The following is a 20,264-nucleotide window of genomic DNA, read 5'->3' as shown; positions in this document are numbered from 1 at the left end:
AAGCAGGAATGGGGGGTGGGCCGCACGTGACCTAAGGGCCACTCAGGGCATCTCACACTTACTTGAGCTTCGTTAATAAAACCCAAAGCCAAGGAAGTAGTTGACCTATAGTATGAGACCTCTGTCTGTGGACAGGTACAAAAATGTACCACCCCCCTTAGGGTTCAGCATTCACAAAAGAAGAGGCAGTCAGCTTAGACTGGCTGGAACATTTCCAGAGATGGGCTGTTTGGGCACATTAATCTTCTGAGCCTCAGTTTCCTTATCTTTAAACTGGGCATAGTAACACTTGCCTCTTAGAGCTATTGTGCAATGTGAAGTCCTCAAGGCAGGGAATCACGTCTTTTCTTTTCAGGTAGCTGACATATTTCATCAGCATTGCTTAAAACAGAAGGTTGCTTCTCTGTTTAACATTAAAATTGTTATGACTTTGACCCTCTTTTCTGTGGTATTTTGAGAATGCCTTTTCCCTCCTTTCTAGATATTTCCTTTTGTGGTAAGTTCAACAAGCCCAGTGCTGGCCCTAGCTGCTCTTGACCTTGCTGCAAAATAGGCCACTCACTCTGGCAACAGACGATCCCAGAGGCCTGATTCACCACTCACTGGAAATCCAGCAGTCCCAAGAGAAGAGATTTGGAATAATCCTCTCTTACTTGGTCATCCCAGATTCTTGCCCCGGGTTGACATATTTCTTCTAGAGAGAAAGGCACAGGGCAGGCAAGAATACTTTGTGCCAAAACTCACCTTCCCCCAGCCCCTCACTTGTTACAGCTCCTGGGAACTCACACATATGTGTATGACATATGTAGCCATCTCCTTCCATAGTATGCCCACTGTTTTCCCAGCAGCACACCATGCCCACATTCACCTGCTCCTAAGATAACCATGGCATTCATGTGGATCCCGGGTCATGAGTCTAGACCAGGCCATTCCCCCCACCCCCTTGAATAGTTTCTCGTCAAGAAGGATGGGGTGGAAGAAGGGGTATTATCCTTTCCCAAGGTCTTACCTGTATTAGGACCACGTTAATTCATCAGAGATGCTCTGATAATCCTGAACTTTGAAAGAGAGGTATTAGGCACACAATTCCTCCTTCTTAGGACATCCTCCTTCTTATACAGATCTTCTCTCTCACCCACCTTCCATCCCATCCACCCGCCCAGTGGGTTGGAGGAACGAGTTGTCTTCCTCAAGCAGGGAATGTTCAATTATAACTTCCTCCAGAATAATAAGTCCTACTCACCTTGCATCTACATAATAAAAAGGATTGCTCAGATGGTTTCCCCAAGCAACTTAATGTCTTTGTCACCAAAAAGGGAAGTGACTGGCAATTGCTAAGATCGGATCTCACCTTAAAATCTGTATTGACCTGCAGTTTTCACAATTGATATTTTCTTATAATATCTAAGAAGAAATGAAATCTTAACTTCAAATCTGTGCCTCATCCCTCATTCCCTTGCAGTCTTACACAGGGGTATATGTCAGCATGAGCTTTCAGCATTTCTTGGGATGCTTTTTCAGTGTTTATGCTTGTACAATGACTTCTCCTTTGAGAGTAAAATGTTAGAGGATAAACGAGCAGTGCTTCATGGAAAGTAGGTTCAAAAAGTGATAAAAATGTGTCTTGTGTCATAACCAGGAAGTTAAGTGGGAAACAATTCAGAAATCAGTGTGGGATAAGGGGAGGACTTTGTAGTGTGGTTCAAAGAACCCTGATTGCCACCTCAGGAGATCTAGTCCTGGCTGTGATGCTGATAGTAGACTTCAGAGCCCCCATCTAAGGGGGCTTACCTCTAAGGAGAGTCAGTTGGATTAAATGATATCCTATATCTCCACCAACCCTAATATTCCAGAAGGTAGTTCCTCAAGGTCAGGGTCACTGGCACATAGTGGGTACACAGGGAGTATTATTGAAGGAAGCGATGCGCTGCAGCCAGGGACAACCAGGAACACACCTGAAATTGAATGTGTTGGGTTGACTTGTTGCAACGAGGGAGAATGCACTGCATGGGACCGAGGGCCATCTCAGTAAGAGGGTGCTTGAAAGGGGTCACAGGATGTAGGTTTATGTTAGGTGATTCGAGGGATAACTTAAAAAAGTGGGACTTTGCTCTAGATTGGAAGCTGTCAGGAAGCAAAAGTCATTCTGTGATTGAATATATTATAAATCCTATGTAGAAGGAGGAAAAACTAGAGAGGCTAGTGCCATAATTGGTAAAGAAGCACAGTCATTTATATTAGCCAGATTAGAGAGATGTTTGGTCATTTTTGTGGTTGGACAATGTTTGTGTTTAGATATCAGACCCCAGTGGTCTCGTTTCTGTCATGATTCGTCATGGTGATAGACTGGCTTTGCCGGAAGTTGATGTTTTGTGAAGTTGTTAATGTTCAACGGGAGAATACCAGGGCCTAGCTGTGAGTGCCAGGCCAGTTTCTCCCAACACTGGGGCCTGGCCGATAGGAGCAGGCTAGCTCCCACGTATCAGGGACTGCTTTCCTCTTTCTCACAAATAAGCTAGCCAACAAATATTTAGGAAGCCATTTTATTTGATGTGGATAAGCATGTAATAAATGTGTCCTTTTCCAAAAGTTAAAGTGAAGCATATTGGTTCTCAACTTTTTTCTAAAATACAGTTAGGATGGACTAAATTTTAGGTGTTAGAAAACTAAAAGAGTTAGAATTATATATATATATATATTTTTTAATTTATTTATTTTATTTATTTATTTTTGGCTGTGTTGGGTCCTCGTTGCTGCATGTGGGCTTTCTCTAGTTGCGGCGAGTGGGGGCTACTCTTTGTTGCGGTGTGTGTGCTTCTCATTGCGGTGGCTTCTCTTGTTGCAGAGCGTGGGCTCTAGGCGCGTGGGCTTCGTTGCTCTGCAGCACGTGGGATCTTCCCGGACCAGGGCTCGAACCTGTGTCCTCTGCATTGGCAGGCGGATTCTTAACCACTGCGCCACCAGGGAAGCACTAGAATTATATATTTATCAAAGCTTTCTGGAGTCATGATTTTTTCTAAGTTAACTTTTAATAGGAAATGTCATACTACATGTTAATAATAGTTCAGAGATTCAAAAGAGTATACATATTGCTGGTAGGAGGGCAAAAAATGATTCCATCCCTAAAAACAGCAACATGGTATTATATATAGAAAGCATAAGTGAATTGCTCCTTTGATAACACAGTCCCACTTCTGGGAATATGTCCTACAGCTCTACCTGTACACGTGCAAAAATGACATACCAAGTTACTCATCATAGCATTGTTTATAAAAGCACAGTCTTGGAAACAACCCAAGTGTCCAGCTGGAGAGGATGGTTACATAAACTATGATAAATCCACACAGTAAAGTACTGTGTAGCTATGAAAGAATGAGGAAGCCATCTCTGTACTGTTGTGGAAGGATATCCAGGCTATATTGTTTAGTGAAAAAAGCTAGATAGAGAATAGTACTATCTTTTGTAGAAATGAAAGACAAAGAGAATCTATATTCATATTTATTTCTATCTACAAAAATAACACTACAAGAACACACAAGGAAATAATAAAGTGGTCAACTATAGGGGAAAAAGGTGGACCCAGAATGTGACGGACAGGGATATGAGTGAGATGGAAACTTCTCATTATTTGCCTTTTGAAATATAATTTTAATTCTCAAATTATAAAATGTACTACCTAGTCCAAAAATTTAAATAATTTATGGAAAGATATCTATATATCTATATCTATATATCTATATATATATATATAAAATGTAATATGTCTTTCTTCTACCTCATTCCATTCCCCAGAGATAACCATTTTGATCAGTTTCTTATACAGCTTTTCAGAGTAGTCCATTGTATTAGTCAAGGATCTCAAGAGAGAAACGGAACTGAGAGGATGTGTGTGTGTGTGTGTGTGTGTGTGTGTGTGTGTATAAAATATATGAAAACTGGTAATTCTATATTATGGAAGAAAAGGCATAATTAATATAAAAAGGAAAAAACAGCTTAGAAATACATTTGATAGTGGTTAATTTACATTATATAAAGGCCCCCACATATTGAAAAGAAAAACATTGACTCCACAATCACAAGGAGCCAATTCATGAAAGCAGCCCGGAAGAAAACTTTTAAAAAATGTTCAACCCACTACCACTCAAAGAAATGCAAAGTGAGTCGGGTAAAACTTAAAATATATATTAAATTCATTTAGAAAAAGAAGGATAAGCAGGATTGTTAGGAGACTTAGATGCAAACTGCAATGCTCGTGTCAGAGTAAACTAGTCACCCTTTCAAGAGCAGTTTGGCAGGATGAATCACAAGTTATAAAATCATGCCCTTTGGCCTAATAATCCCTTTTCTGGGAACTAATCTTGAGGAAATAATTCAAAAGGTGGCAAAAGGCATAGATCATGAGGATGTTCATCGTAACGTTGTTTGTATAATCAAAGAAATGGAAAAAACCTAAATATCCCAAAGGCATAGGAATTTGGGTAATTATGGTTTATTACTTTCATGAAATGTAGGCATTAAAAGTCAGTACAAGGGGCTTCCCTGGTGGCACAGTGGTTAAGAATCCGCCTGCCAATGCAGGGGGCACGGGTTTGAGCCCTGGTCCGGGAAGATCCCACATGCCGTGGAGCAACTAAGCTCGTGCGCCACAACTACTGAGCCTGCACTCTAGAGCCTGCGTGCCACAACTACTGAAACCCGTACTCCTGGAGTCCATGCTCCGCAACAAAAGCCACTGCAGTGAGATGCCCGCGCACTGCAACGAAGAGTAGCCCATGCTTGCCGCAACTAGAGAAAGCCTGCGCGCAGCAACCAAGACCCAACTCAGCCATAAATAAATAAATAAATAAATAAATAAATAATTTTTTTTTAGAAGTCAGTACAAGGGCTAGCAACATGGCAAATATGCATTATTTTATGTTACATATAACAAACAATTATGTCTTAGCCCTGATAACAATGGAAAGAAAACTGTGTACATGTGCTCAAGAACAGATAGGACTATAGAAACCTAAAGACAGTTTGACCGATGGGAATATTAGAATTATAGTGACATTTCTTTTTTGTTTTAATTAATATTTGTCTTAGTTTGTTCAGGTTGCTGTAACAGAATACCATAGACCGGGTGGCTTATAAAGAAGAGGTTTATTCTTGACAGTTCTAGAGGCTGGGAAGTCCAGGATCAAGGTGCTGGCAGATTCGGTGTCTTGTGAGGGCTCACTCTGGTTCATAGACGGCGGTCTTTTCACTGTGTTCTCACATGGCACAGGGGGCTAGCCAGCTCTGTGGGGTCTCTTTTAATCCCAATCATGCCTCATAACCTAAGCACCTCTGAAAGGTCCTACATCCAAATACCATCACACTGGGGATTAGATTTCAACATGCAAATTTTAGGGGCACACAAACATTCAATCTATAGCAATTGTGTTATAATATTTTTACAATTATAACTTTTAAAAACTTAGCAGTAAGTTAACATTGTCCCAAACAGTAGCCTCAAATTGAAATTACCAGTTTGTAATTAGAAAAGACTTTAAGAATCATTTGATCCTATCTATCTTCCACTCCCCCACGGTGATGGTTGCAGGTGTAGAATCTAAGGTCAGAGAGCTTTTGACTGTTCTACATGGGCAGGGGGTGGGAGGATATTGTAGGTGCTGGGACCAAAAGCCCCACCCTCTGCTCAGGAACTAGCCACCTCTCTATTGATCAAGTCTGGAAAGATGCTTCAGATGTTAAATATGTATAAGAGAACAGAGCTATTGGAAGCAAACTGCATTCCGATATCAATAAAATTGTCTCTTTCTAATGTTAAAATAACAGCTAATACTATCCCTGATATTTTCTAGTTATTAAAGATATTTTATTAAAATTATGATATAATAATGCTTCAATCTACATAAGACCCATTGGAATATTGCTTATCTTTGTTCCCATCTAAAGCTTCAGATTAATTTTTTTCCCATGAATACAGGTGTCCAATAAATGAACACCCAATGAGGAAAAAACATTTGGTGTAAATATTTCATTGTTTTTTACATTTATGTCCCATTTCTTGATCTTTCCCTCAGATTCAAAGACATTTTTTCAGTGTCTGTGGACTTTAGCTTCCATTTATTGACTTATTTTCAAAGTTTGGAATGCATTAGCAGAGATTATCTTCAACATGGGAGATTTCCCAATTAGCAAAATGGATTTGCCAAGCAGGAAAAAGATAGCTGTACATGCCCAAGTTCCTACTGGTGCCTGCCAGGAAAGTAGATTTGGTGTTAACCCCTGTGATGAACATGTTTTTCAGGGTGGATCACTTGTACACATTCTTTGTTCAGTGGTCTCCTGACGTCTATGGGAAAGATGCCAAAGAGCAAGGCTTTGTGGTGGTGGAAAAAGAAGAACTGAATATGATTGACAACTTCTTCAGTGAGCCGACCACCAAGAGCTGGGAGGTGAGACTCAAGAGAGGGCTAGACTGTCCCTTAAAGTCCAGTCCACAAACAAAATGTTCTTGTGTCCAAATTCCAATAACTTCTTGGCTGGCAAGAAGTCAGATTTCCTGTGTCTCTTTGAAATCACATGGGGAAAAAACCTTATTCCTCTGTTTGAAGCTAGTTATGTGTGTCAGAAAGACCTCATCTCCACCCCTACAACCCAGTAATTTCACTTCTCTTTTTTGAAACTGCTGCAGGGTCTCCGTTACGTACAGGATGAAAGTCAAGCTTCTTAATTTGGCCTAAAAAACTGTTCATAATTTTTTTGAGCACTTACCACACCCTTCTCATGTTAGGGGCACGGTGGATGAGATAAGTAGAATTTAGCATCAAGGAGTATAGATAATCATTACAATATAGTGAGATAATTACCATTGTAGGTGAAGTGCCACGTGCTATGGGAGCATGTACCCAGGCACCTGAATGGAGCTAGGGGATCAGGGAAAGCGACCCAGAAGGAGTAATCTGAGCTGAGATCAGAAGTGGGAGGACAGGCAATTGGGGTGAAAGTGGGACATGGAACATGGAACATGTTCTGGCCAGAGAGAGAAGTCTGTGTAGAGGAATGACCCAGGGGAGAAACAGAGAGTGTGGGGCTTTTGACGAACTAGTAAGAGTTCAGTGTAGCTGGATCATAGAGTGCAAAGCTGAGGGAGTGGCAAGAAACGAAGCTGGAGATGATGAAATGGCAGATCACGAAGGACCTATGAACTGTCATAGGTTTGGTTTGGTTATTTTCCTAAGGGCAGTAGGAAGGCAGCAGTTTGAGCTGTCTTCAAACAGCTTCAACCAGTAGGAGCTGTTTGGAGCCTGGAGAAATAAATACAGATACACATTTTGGAGAGCTTGCTCTTGCTGGCAGATGTTCATGGAGTTGGACAACCCTTGAGGCTTGAAGACCCATTAGGAGTCTCTTGCAGTAATCAATGTTGAGAGATAACAGTTGCTGAAAGAGTGGCAGTGCAGATAGAGGAAATTGAGTGCTTTTGAAAGATAGTTAGAAGGAGGAAAACAGGGTTTTAAGAGTAATTAATTACATGTGGAAAGTAAGGAAGATGTCAAGGTTGATCTCTTGGTTTTTAGAATGGGAACTGGAGGGATCGAGGTACCTGCCCTTCACTGCGACAAGGAGCATAGCAAGAGGATTAGATTCAGCAGAAAATGCTCTGTGTTCTGGTTTTAATCTAAATTTGAGGCGTCTGTGGAATGTCCAAGAGGCAACTGAGAATAAAACTTAGGAAAAAATCTGAAGATATACTTTCGGAAGTGATTAGCAAAGTTGAAGTTGTGAGTGTAGGTGAGGTCAGCCTAGGAGAGTGTGTCCATTGGCAAGGGAGCAGGGCTCAGGAGAGAACCCTTCAGGATGCCAGCACTAAGGGGCCAAAGATAGTCGAGCCCACAAAGGTGACTGAGAAGGAACAGCCAGGAGAGGGCATGGAAGACAAGAAAAGTCATGTCTTAGAAGCCAAGGGAAGAGAATGTTTCAAGAGGGGAGTAGTGGTCAAAAATGTCTAATGCTGCAGAGGAGTCAAAAGGTAAGAACTAAGCTATGTCTTTTGGATTTAAAACCAAGGAGGTAATAGTTGGTGACTTTGACAAAAAGCAGTTTCATTAAAGTGGTAGCTTCAAAATGTAGCTACCAATGTTCAGTGAATGAATTGGGGGTGAGTAAGTGGAGCTGGTAAAGGTGGGCAAACAACTCGAATTTGGTTTTGGAGAATAAAAATGAGATGAAAGGCTGGAAGAAGAGGTGAGGGTGGGGAGGTTTTCCCTCTCGTGAGGGAGACTGTAACCTTTTGGATGAGGTCAGCGGGAACGGTGGAACAGAAGGTACAGGAGATAAGGGAATAGGAGAGGGAATAAGCGGGAGGCTGCATCCCCGAGAATTGGCCGGGAATGTGGGGGTAGGGATAGAATTGGTCTTAGGTGGTCGGGCAGCAGAAAAGAATAGGATGTGTGCATATAGAATGTAGACTCAGTGGTGGTAAATTGTGGCATTGCTCATTTGATTATTTCTTTGCAGCAGAAGGAGGGAGCATTTCCTAGAAGTGAAGGAGGGAAGACTTAGAGGAATACGGAGAAGGTCTGAAGTAGCAGCTATAGAGACTAGGAAAAATACCAACTGAAGAACTGCAGTAGGATGGCTGTCTGGTATTGAAAGCCCTGGTGGGGTCTGGCACCAGGCTGCAGTGAGGGCGGGTTTTCTCCAGCAATACTCCCAGTCTGGGTTTAGATTCGTCAAGTGGGCAGTCAGATCTTCCCAGGCTGGAACTCTGTCAGACTGGGATGATTAAGGGTGATGAGGCCTGCCCCTTGGGTCTAGCTCCTTCTGGAATGCCAGGTCCTTTCATATGTGTGTTTGCCCTCACTCGTCCCTTTCTCATTCACTCCCTCCCAGCCCGAATGTGTGCATGCACACACACAGCTTTCCATGTCAGACTCCTGTCATCCTTCAAGGTCCAGCTCATTTGTCACTTCTGTGATGCTTTCAGCCAGAGTTACTCCTCCTGTCCTTCCACAGCCCGTAGCTCATAGCTCTGTAGTGTATTGCTCAGCACTTTACTTGTTTGCATGTTTGTCTTCCCACAGTTCATAAGCTTCTTGTTTGAAACCATTGATTAAAAATATTTAAGCCTATTAGGCTCTCCCTCCCTTGGCTCTTCATATCAACTCTGTTTTTTTCTGTCTCTGGCCAGTCTTTCTGAGTATACTTTGCTTGTCCCTTTTCTCATGGTGTTCCCTAGTTTATCCTTGGCTCTCTTTTCTTCTCGTCTATTACATCTTCCTTGGACGAGCTCATCGGCTTTCGAGGTTTCTGCTGCTGACTCCCACCTCTGTCTCCTCCACACACCTTTCTTCCAGGCTGCTGTTCTAGAGCACATAGACGCCCCACAGGCATGACTGGGTCTCCACGAGGCAGAGATGGTGTGACACTGGCATTCTGGCCAAGGCGTCAAAGAATATCAATTCCCGTCCTCCTCGCCTAACCATCTGTGCCCAAGAGGCCCCCACCCCCATGAGATAGGCGCACAGAGGAAGCATAGCTAGGAAATGTGTATTTTCTTAGTGAGGCTATGGTCTCTTGCCCAATATGGAGGGCCAGAGAGAAGGTTTAAATTTCACTGGGGATTTAATCCTTTCCCGACTAGGCCTGAATATCTTGAACTGAAGCAGCCCTCTTTTAGGCCTATTCTGCATCTTTCCACTAATCCCAACCTTGAATCTCAGCTCTTGACAACTCCTGTGGGAGAAAAGGCCACACCTACCAGCACCAGAGGAAAAGGAGCTAAAGGGGCATGCAGAGAGAGAAAGGTCTCCTTCCGGATCTAGGGTAGAGTGGGCTTGAGTGAGCCACTCAGACTGAGCCACTGAGGAGAATGAGAGGGAAAATCCCTTTAGAAGGTGTCTCTAGACCTGTAGTGGAAGAGGAAGAAAAGAAGAAGGGATGGAGAAGGAGGAAGAAAAGAAGAAGGGATGGAGAAGGAGGAAGAAATGGGTTGGCTTGTTGCAAGCTCCTAGTGTACTTGTTAACACTTGGGACATGGAAAGAAAAGATAACTGGAGAGAGAGGTGACTGGACTGTTATCCCTATTTCTTGCCACATGGAAGAGAAAGTCCAAAAGTACAATGAGGAGAAGAATGCTGTCCAAGCTCCCTCCCATGCAGGAGCAAATTCTGCTTACTAGCATTACCTTAAGGCCAGGCCACTGTGATAGAATTGCTTCTCTGTGGGTGGGGAAGAGGAACCTTCACTTCCCTGACAGGTGTCTGACCCTCAGCATGTCCAAAACGTCTCTTCATCTTTCCCCAAAACTTGCTTCTTCTCATGTATTCCCATCTTAATTAGTGGTGCCCCAAGCCAGAAGCCTAGATATCAACCCAGATTCTTCTCTTTCATCATCATATGTAGTCAGTCATCTCTAGTTAGAATTTGTTGATTCTGATCTTACGTAGGGTGGGGACCACTGCCCTAGTCAGCTGTCTGCACCCTTCACTTAAACTCTAGGGCACCTCCAGTCAACCCAGCCACTAGTCCATCCTCCACACCCAAGCTCTTTAAATAAGCTTTACTTCCTAATTTTATAAAAGTAACACCTGCTTTTATTATAGGAAATTTGGAAACTACAGAAAAGCACAATGCAGAACATTTAGAAAATAATATCTAACCACACTTATCACTTTTGTACATTTTTTTTGACTCTTTTTTTTCTATTTTAGGGTGTTTTCTAGGGGGTAAGGGTGGGGAGAGTATTTTTGCAAAATGGGATAATGTTCTATGTATAGTTTGGTATCTGACTTTTCTCACCTGACATCTTGTGAGAATTGTATCATATTAAAGATTTTGAAGCCTCATTTTAATGGTTACATAATATTTTAAACCTCAATCAGAATTTATTTAACAATTCCCCACTTTTAGGAATCGTGTTGGTTCAAGTTTTTCACAAGGATGAGATGATCTGTAACTCTGACTATTCCCCTAATTTCCTGGAAGTGATATTACTTAGTATAATGGTATTGATTTTTTTTAAGGCTCCTAATCTTTTATATGATGACAATTTTCCAGAAATGTGAGGAATACCCTTCTTCTCATTGTGCTTCTGGCAACAGAAAGTACTATTTCTATTATCCCTTTCTTAAAACTTTTGCTAATTTGAAAAGCTGATAAATGATATATTGGAATTGTTTGTGCCACATGCCTGGCAAAGCACCTGGCACTTGCCATCATATAGAAAGCACTCAGTAAATGTTAGCTGTCATGAAGTGTCAGGCACTGAAAAGAATGCTGTCTCACTGGCACAAAATCCAAGCGATTCTGCCCTAGATTGTGTCCAGGCTCTTGCATTGAGAATAAGTTCTGGCTGACCTGAGACTGGTCACCAATTATCTCCCAGAGCCTCATTAGAACTGACACCCTGGATGAGCTGTGTAGTGGCGCCAGATCTCCCAGGGGTACCGGAGACCAAGAGGCCATTTTCGATCTGGAAAACTCACAGAAAGATCCCTGAAAATTGATCCAGTGGTAATCTACATTTCTTTCCAACCCGCTGATATCTGATCTGGGCAGTAGAGGAGGACTCATCATGCTTATTAGTCATTAAGATTAATATTTTGAAAGGTTAAAAGGTAAATATTACTTTGCCAGCTCTTTAGAAAAACTGAATCTAAACTAACATTTTTCTCAGCCTCATATAAACCGGATGTTCTTTCAGTTCTTTGAAGTTTCTCATACCTAACAAACATGACGGTATTGAAGTGAAACACCATTGTTCTAAGCGTAATGAACCTACCTCTGGTAAAGGCTCCTTTTCATCTTTCTTTTGAGATTCAAACTGATGTCAGGGAACACACATAAACTTTTAAAATGAAGGTTTCGCTTTAGGATGCAGAAAAAAAAATCTGAAAAGGCAGGGCTAGAAAAGCTAGCTCAGCCAGCTGGAGGACAATTGGGAAGAAAAGTACAAGACGGAGAAGAAGAAAAAAAAAACACAAAACACTGAGGTTTTGTTGTGCTGTTAGGAAACCACCGTTTCAAAGGTGAAAGTGTCTTCTTACAGCCTCACAGCTATGCCTAACAGGAAGTGTGTGTTTGCTCTAAATCCTAATTTGGGTGTGTTCCTGTAGAAAGATTGAACTCTCTCCTAAGGGAAACAGAAACTCAATCATGCAGGAAACTAGATACTGCATAAACAGTTGTAGCTCAGTGTGGCTGTAAGTAACAGTGGTGTGGAGGCAGATAAGAGAAAAAACCTGCACCTCTTTAGAGAGCAAGCAGGCAGTTCCCACTACTTCACGATGAGAAGATTGCCCCTGGACATTCAGATTTTCTATTGTGCCAGACCGGACCAAGAGCCTTTTGTGAAGGTATGTTGGAGTCCTGAGGGCTCATGTGCCCGTGAATCCTCCAAGCTCTGCCGCTCAGATGCTTTGAAATTCTTTCTAATTAGAAAGGATCGTGCTGATATTTCAGCCAGAGCAGGTATTTTATTCACTTTGGAGAGAGAGATGGTGTAGTTTGCCTTTTCCCTTTGGAGTCAAAACTCTATACTGATTTTTTCATTCCACAGCCCCACTTTGTACCTGTGTTAAATGTAGAGTTCCCCCAAAATATGTGCTTTATTTAATACATTTAAAATGCTGGATCTGTGATTCTTCAACAGTGTTTTCTTTAAGTAAATGCCCCTTGAGAAGATGGTAAAATTTAAGGGCTAATTTCCTTACCTGTAAATCCGGCTCAGATGACAGCATTTTGGAAATAAGTAGTCATTGTCTGACAACCTTCACTAAATGTAATGTAAATGTTTTTTCTCTATGATGCAAAAGTCATTAATATTTGTACTCAGGAATTTTGGTGAATTAGTCACCTTCTGTCTGTATCCTTCAATTTCAAAATAATTTAGTGATTTATCCAGACTTTCAGAGAGGCAAAAGAAAAAAGATTTTTAACCTGGTAGTTTATAAGTGTATTTATGATGAAATAATAAATGTTGTGTACAACATCATGTTTCTGTTCTCAGCTTTGAAGGAAAGATTATTTTGATGGTTTCTCAACTCTCCATAAAGAATCATACCTAATTGTAATTTAGACTAAAGCTTCGTGTCTCTTTGTATTGTTGCTTTCCGTAGATGTTATCATTCGCTATTTCTGTCAGGGTTGGTTGCTACGAACAGCCTTGAGAGAAAACATTAGGATTCCTGATTAAAGGACTATCCTTATCTTCCCAATTTCCCTATTTATAGAAGACTTGCTCATAGTATGATATCTGTTAGTCCCTTAACAATTCAAATTTAGAGGCAGGCTAATGGAGAATAATTTAGGGCATTTCAAGGGTATAAGTCGCTTGTGGAGTTATACATAATTCTTACTTGATGACTGAGCAATAGTAAAACTGGAAAACTTGTGACTTTAATTTGTACATATTAAGTGCTGTAGCTGTACTGTGTTAAATTCTCCATTTGCTCTGAAATGGACACTGTGATTAGCCATTTCCCCCAAAGTGCTGGCTCAACTTATGTCCTGCTGCTAAAACCCTACCTGTTACAGGCAACTGTGTACCTGAGGTCCTTTATAGCAGGTGAAGGAAAAGCAAAAATATCGTTTTTCTTGGTTTATTTGTCTTCTCCATTTCAGATCATCACCGTTGAGGAGGCAAAACGCAGGAAGAGCACGTGTAGCTACTACGAAGATGAGGATGAGGCAGCCCTGCCGATCCTGCAGCCCCGCAGTGCGCTGCTGGAGAACATGCACGTCGAGCAGGTGGGCTCTTCCTGGGGACTTAGGATGGGTGTCTCCCCAACCTTAGAACACATTTCCCACCCCTGACATTTGCTCTTCTCACTTGGGGTGAAGCACAAGCCGAGCTTTAAAGGAAGAACACCAGCAGCCTAACCAGGGCCCTTCTCTGCTTCTGAAAGGCAGCATCCCTGCCACCTTCTTGGGAGTGCGAGGACTTGGCCAGACACCTACATCCATTCCCCAAACCTGAACAAAAAGCCATTCCTTGTCTTCAAAACAATTTTTAAAGTGTCCTACTATAGTCCTAATGTATTTTTTTTTTTGAATAAGAATCTGTATTAGAAGACTCCCCAGGTGATTCTTTTTTATTTTTAAATAAATGTATTTATTTATTTATTTTTGGCTGTGTTGGGCCTTCGTTTCTGTGCGAGGGCTTTCTACAGTTACGGCAAGTGGGGGCCACTCTTCATTGCGGTGCGCGGGCCTCTGTCACAGCCTCTCCCATTGCGGAGCACAGGCTCCAGACGCGCAGGCTCAGTGGTCGTGGCTCACGGGCCTAGCCGCTCTGCGGCATGTGAGACCTTCTCAGACCAGGGCTCGAACCCGTGTTCCCTGCATTGGCAGGCAGATTCTTAACCACTGCACCACCAGGGAAGCCCCGTCCTAATGTCTTTTAAAAGGATCCAAATTTATCCTAATGATTATCGCAAAGTTCCGATGGTTTCAATTTATTGAGCTCAGTAAAAGTCATATAGCAAGTACACTTTACTTGCTTTATGAAAACCACCTACCACTAGGAGTAATTTTCCTTTTTCTGTACTTTTTTTTTTGTTTACTTTCTATTTTCTGAACATCTCTTACTTGAGTTTTTATGAAATACTATGTGCTTGTATTTGAACTTTAGTAAGGGACCTCTTGTACTTCCCCCATCAGTCAGCTTAGAAGCCTGAATTTCGGAGACCTTAAAGAATCATCAAGTTCAAGTCCCTCAATTTACAAATGCCATCTGTGAAGGCCCAGGAAAGCTAAGCGACTTGACCAAGCAGTTACAGGGATGGAGTTCATGCTGATTCTAGAACTATGTCAAGCATTCTTGAGGACTTCAACATTTTATATAGCCTCCTTTGTGTGTATTTTTGAAGAGATATGCATTATTGATATTTATGGCAGCCAAGTTTAAGTTAAATATTAATGTAAGTGAAAGATACAAGTGTAATGAGGACAGACTACATCTGATTACTAGCATAAAACACCCGTGTCTTCTTGTTCTCACTTTGGTGGGAATTTACAGCTGTCAGTAGCAGCTCTGAGCCTTTTAAGGTTTAGAAAGAACAATTCGAGAAACATGAACTGCTTGGTGAAAGTCAGGTTGAAATGTAAACAAGAGAGCATGTGTCTAATTCATACCTCTTTATCAAGCTAGGTGCTATATCTTCAAATATATAGTGGCATAGTGACCCTTCAGGACCATCCCTGAGAGGGAATGCATGCTCTGGGGAGCATCCCTGCCAAGGGATGATTTTCCCTTCTTGGTTTATAGTGGCAAATATTTGCTAGAGTATAGGAGAGCAATATGGAAGTAGTGTAATTATCGAGTTTGAGCCACAGGCATCTGTTTTGTGCTACAAGTTCATGAGTGATTTGTAGGCAGACTGTGTATTTACATCTTCATCTTTGGATTCACAGCTGGCCCGACGCCTTCCAGCAAGGGTACAGGGGTATCCATGGAGACTCGTATACAGCACATTAGAGCATGGGACCAGCTTGAAAACTCTCTACCGGAAGTCAGCATCACTAGACAGTCCTGTCCTATTGGTCATCAAAGATATGGATAATCAGGTGAGGCTTGTTCCTCTTATAGAGGAAGATTTTTTTAATGAAGCTTTTCAAACCTACACAACAGTAGAGAGACAAATACAATGACCTGTCATCACTCAGATTCTACGGTTAGCAGGACTTTGCCACATACACTTCATTCTTTCCTTTGTTGGCTTTTCTTCCCTGAAGTATTTTGAAGTAAATCCCAATTATTATGTCATTTCACCTCTACATACTTCAGAATGCATCTCTAAAAAAGAAAATGGAGCGCATCTCCAAATAGTCACATTCTAAGGAATTTTTTTCCTGTACTCATCATGGAGTAGGAAGCTATAATGATATTCTGTAACCTAAAACTGGAGAAGCTGGAAGAAAAGTCAAATCTAGATTTGGAGATAGTTGCAGAAAGAAGTTCCAGTGCCATACCAGAACTTCTTCCAGGTAGCTGAAGTAGTGCCCACCAACCTTGCCTGCATAGTTGCTGAGATGGAGAGCCAGTTAAGGCCATGGTGTGTTGTACCTGAAGGGCCCAGTTGTTACGAAACAGGAGAAAATGCTCTGGACCATTGCTTAGTGCACTTTCACCCACGTTGCTGTCGGTCTTGGAGGCACTGGTGAAATCTAGATATTACCCCCATCTCCCCTAGGCTAATAATTCTTCCCTCGGTCAGCCTGGAGTATGAGTGGAATCTGTCCAGGTTTCTTTCGTGTACCATCCAGGCAGACTTCTGCTTCACAAAAGGAAAGCATCTTTCAAGTCTGCTCTTTATTCATTTCAACTTGGTCTGTATTATAGCAAGAAGAAATTTCTTTACACTTTTAAGATGTAGGTGTCATTATTTTCTCTTCCTGGCATTTGGAAACAGGGTTTACTTGACAACCATTTATTTATTCATCCATTCAGAAAATGTATAATGAGTGTCTGTTAGATGTGGGGCACTATTAAGCATTGGGGGGCTTGCTGAGAAGCCATATAATTGGGATCATTTTGGGGGAAATAGATTTTTGCTGTCATAATTTGTCTTGGGAAAAATTAGCAGAGAGAAGGGGGGTACTAAAGGCACTGTCTTTCTCAACTGTGATCTTTCCTGTAAGTAGGTTAAGAGTTGTGAGGAATAGTTTAGTTATTATCATTGTTAACTACTGTTATTTACTGATTGAGAACACTTTATTCAATCATAGTCCAAGCTGAATAGTAGGGAGAGTCAAGTTAAAAATTTAAATAATAATAACAAAGGTTTAAAATGGAATTACTTAGGGATTTAGTGAAATGTTTGCAAAGTTAGGTGCTACTTTTTAGATGAGATAGGGCTAGATGGTTTTAGACCACACACACGTACCTGCACCATAAGTATAGATTAGTTCTATTGATTTACCAAAAGATGACTTGTTGGGGAATGTGTTGGCCTCACAGAGCAGGTTTTGATGATGCACAGTATTACTCAGCTTCCTATCAGCAGATATGTAAAGGAGGCCTGCCTATACCTGAAGATTACACTGTTTGTCTAGAGGTATAATCTTACTGGATCTGGTGCCCTGGAGGCATCTGTGTTATTTGAAGGCACCTGGACACCAACTCTGCTTTCCCCACCCCATCTACCCCTAAGGCAAGGATGCGGCTTTGCTGTGTTTGGGAACATGATAGAACAACACCTGTAAATTTATCTGGAAATGAATTATATAAAGTTCTAATACAAAAGCATTACACATGCAGAATGGCAGGCATGAGGAGTTCTACAGAATCAATCCCCAGTGAAACAACCATTACTGGTGGGAATTATAAAAACAACAATCACTTAAAGTCTCTGGAAATTGCCCTAAGGGCATACAGCAAGTGAAGAACCATTTATTTAAGAAAATCTAATGAAGCCCAGTAATAATAGTGAGATTCTGTGGCATTTGAAGGCACAGCCTGCTCCCTCCCCCAACCCCTGTTCAGACAGAAACTTCCTTCTGGGCACGTGTGGACAAGATGAGGATCCCTCAGCCGCCAGCTCCCAGGCAAAGACTATGATATGCCTCCTCTAGGGGCAGGTCCCCAGCACGTCTTATCCCCTACCCAAGATCTCTGTTTCAGAGGCTAAATTTCAGGGCTCTCTTCCTATGACCAGCCCCTTCTCAGTGGACAGTTGCTCTACCTTCTGCGTGGCAGGCCGAGAATACAGGGGTCTCTACTGCCCTTGCTCCAGCACATAGGGCAGAAGTTCCATGTCAGGTGAGCGGAGCCAAGACCAGTGGCTACTGCCCCTGCCCAGCACCCTGCTCATAAAACAGGATTGTACCTTTGAGAAAAGCAGGCCACTGTCCAGCCCCCAGCTCCAGGGGAAGAGGCGGACCATAAAACATATAGCTCAGAAGCTCTCCCCAAAGGAACTGACGTTATTTAGAAGAACATGGGGAAGGTCAAGCCAAGGGGCACTCTAGAGAACAATGAAAATTTTGGTGGTAAACAACTAAGAGGAGGCTGATAGTTTCATGAAGGCAGCAAACTAAGCTGTAGACCATCTAGTTTACCAGAGAGAACCGGGGAAAGAGACAGCTAAGGAGAGCCTTCCTGGAGTCAGGATAAACTTCATAGACTGGCCACAGAAACTACCCCTGCAAAGGGGCCCAAATTTAATTGAATGAGACCATGGAGTAATTTATACCACAAAGCATTGTGGAAAATAATAGAACGATCATCAGGTAATAGAGTCCGATCTATATTAACTTAATTCTAGTGAGATATAGAAATGTTACTCCTATATTGCTCTATTACATCTTTCCACTTTTTGTGGTAATTTTGTTATATTATGTTGATATATATTACAAACTCAACAATAAATTGTTACATAGTTGTTTGTATAATTTTTATCTACTAAGAAAGCTGAGAGAAGAAAGGAGAGCAATTATACATTTATAGGTTTTGTCATATTAACCTTCCTTTTACCACTTTGGGCTATCTTCATTCATTCCCCTGGATTCCTTTGTTCTGTTACTGTCAAACATGTTAAAATTTTCGATGGTATAGACCCAACAATACCATTATTCTACAATTTCTTCCTAAGTTAATTAATAGAAAGAAATAAAATGGACATTTTCTTACATAACCATAACGCTATATACCTAAAAAATTAACAGTAATTTCTTAGTATCATCATATCTCCAGTGCTTAAACAGATTTCCATGATTGCTAAGAAAATTTGTTACTGTTTTTTCCTTGTTCTTAACAGCTCTAGGGACAGGTTTTGGTATGAAGAACACGGGTTAGAAAGAGTGTCTAGACTTCTACTCTACCTAATTTTTAGTATTTCAAGGAGCTAGGAACTGAGTGTACTTGGTAAAGAAGAGATTCCATGATGATGATAATCCAATTTAAATTAGTTTGAAAACTTATAAGGCATTTTTCAGGTAGACTCCATTTAAAGCATTGTTTCTTGGGACTTCCCTGGTGGCGCAGTGGTTAAGACTCCATGCTCCCAATGCCAGGGGCCCGGGTTCGATCCCTGGTCAGGGAACTAAATCCCACATGCATGCCGCAACTAAGAGTTCGCATGCCAAAACTAAGGAGCCAGCGAGCTGCAACTAAGGAGCCCACATGCCGCAACTAAGACCTGGCACAAACAAATAAATAAATAAATGTTTAAAAAAAAACCACATTGTTTCTCAAGTGGGATTTGGAGAAGATATATCAGAATCACCTAGGGACATTTCCAGAATATATATTCTTGCCAGTCCTCACTCCTGCACACACTGGTCAGGATCTGAGCAGAGAACAGGAAGCTGTAGCAGTGGACACGCGTGTTCTGAAAACACTCCTCCTTCCAACCCCAATAAGAAATAATAGAAAAATCATTGATTCAGATACATCTAAACCACCTTTAAAGCCCACAGTATTATGGAATTGTTACTTTTTTCTTAAAAGCCATTTTGAACTAAGATATATTGGATCAGTCATGTTAAGGATGCAGTTTTAATAAGTATGTTGAAAACTCATTTTTACGAATCAAAGGAAAGAAAAAATTATTTTCTCCAGGGAAATCTCTGGCCACCATTTTACTTATAAAACACATCAGAGATAGGCCTTCATTCTCTCAACCACTCATTTCTGCGTGCAAGATGCATCTTGTTATTTAATGTTTCCAGTATGTCCTCTGTATTCACTAAAAGAAATTTGTCTCTATAGTGGACTTCGGAAGTCCTTTAAAACTGGAGCAATTGTTGGCCTTTGACAGATAAGTTCTCTAAGCCACTTGGGTTCTAATGAGAACTGGGGACATTTTATTTGTTTGATGGTGGTCTTTTTTATTCAGGAACTCTGATTTAGTAATGATCTTTGCTGAAAGAGATATAATGAGATCTCAGAATAGGATTGTGCTAAAATATTTCAGAAAGTCTTTTTTTTGGGAGGTTTCTGGTTGAAAGTAGATAAGGTTTCTGTTTTCTTTTGACAGGTTTTTGGAGCATACGCAACTCATCCTTTCAAGTTCAGTGATCACTATTATGGCACAGGCGAAACTTTTCTCTACACGTTTAGCCCTAACTTCAAGGTACCTAGATGAAAGAAATACCCAACTTCCTGGTGTCACAATGTCAGGAGCGTCGGTGGGGTTGGAGGTGGGGGGCTGTGGTTGGAGCAGCAGCTGTCCCATCCTGTAACCTCCTCTGGCCTCACTCTAGCCTGGCCAGCACTTCATGACTGCAGCACAGAAACTGCTTAGATTCCCTCCCCAGGCCTTGGGAACTGC

General features: G+C 41.5%; 1 protein-coding gene and 1 long non-coding RNA gene across 18 annotated transcripts in view; one reads left to right on the top strand and one right to left on the bottom strand.

The window, feature by feature from the left end:
• Positions 1–11,965, bottom strand: part of LOC309666946 — a 32,655-nt gene extending 20,690 nt beyond the window's left edge. For 3 of the 6 annotated variants that reach the window (XR_014267398.1, XR_014267399.1, XR_014267400.1), the window contains exons 1-3: positions 11,774–11,965; positions 1,841–1,955; positions 1,010–1,053 (exon numbers count right to left, since the gene is read on the bottom strand). This is a non-coding gene — a long non-coding RNA (uncharacterized lncRNA). Of the gene's footprint in view, positions 1–3; positions 1,059–1,840; positions 1,956–11,773 lie in introns of those variants that run through there. The other 3 variants (XR_014267401.1, XR_014267403.1, XR_014267402.1) reach the window with 3 other exon arrangements.
• The window catches only part of NCOA7 (nuclear receptor coactivator 7), a 154,524-nt gene that overhangs the window by 131,432 nt on the left and 2,828 nt on the right, over positions 1–20,264 (top strand). For 8 of the 12 annotated variants that reach the window (XM_082474556.1, XM_082474557.1, XM_082474555.1 and 5 more), the window contains 4 exons: positions 6,296–6,443; positions 13,615–13,740; positions 15,406–15,558; positions 19,971–20,066. In XM_082474556.1, coding sequence (XP_082330682.1) covers positions 6,296–6,443; positions 13,615–13,740; positions 15,406–15,558; positions 19,971–20,066 — 523 coding nt within the window. Of the gene's footprint in view, positions 1–6,295; positions 6,444–8,508; positions 9,944–12,220; positions 12,348–13,614; positions 13,741–13,833; positions 14,162–15,405; positions 15,559–19,970; positions 20,067–20,264 lie in introns of those variants that run through there. The other 4 variants (XM_082474554.1, XM_082474562.1, XM_082474552.1 and 1 more) reach the window with 4 other exon arrangements.

This window comes from Balaenoptera physalus, assembly GCF_965194825.1.
Source record: "Balaenoptera physalus genome assembly, chromosome: 9".
Lineage (NCBI taxonomy): Eukaryota > Metazoa > Chordata > Mammalia > Artiodactyla > Balaenopteridae > Balaenoptera > Balaenoptera physalus.
Note: the sequence above shows the minus strand (reverse complement) of the source record. Positions and strands in the feature narration are given on the sequence as shown.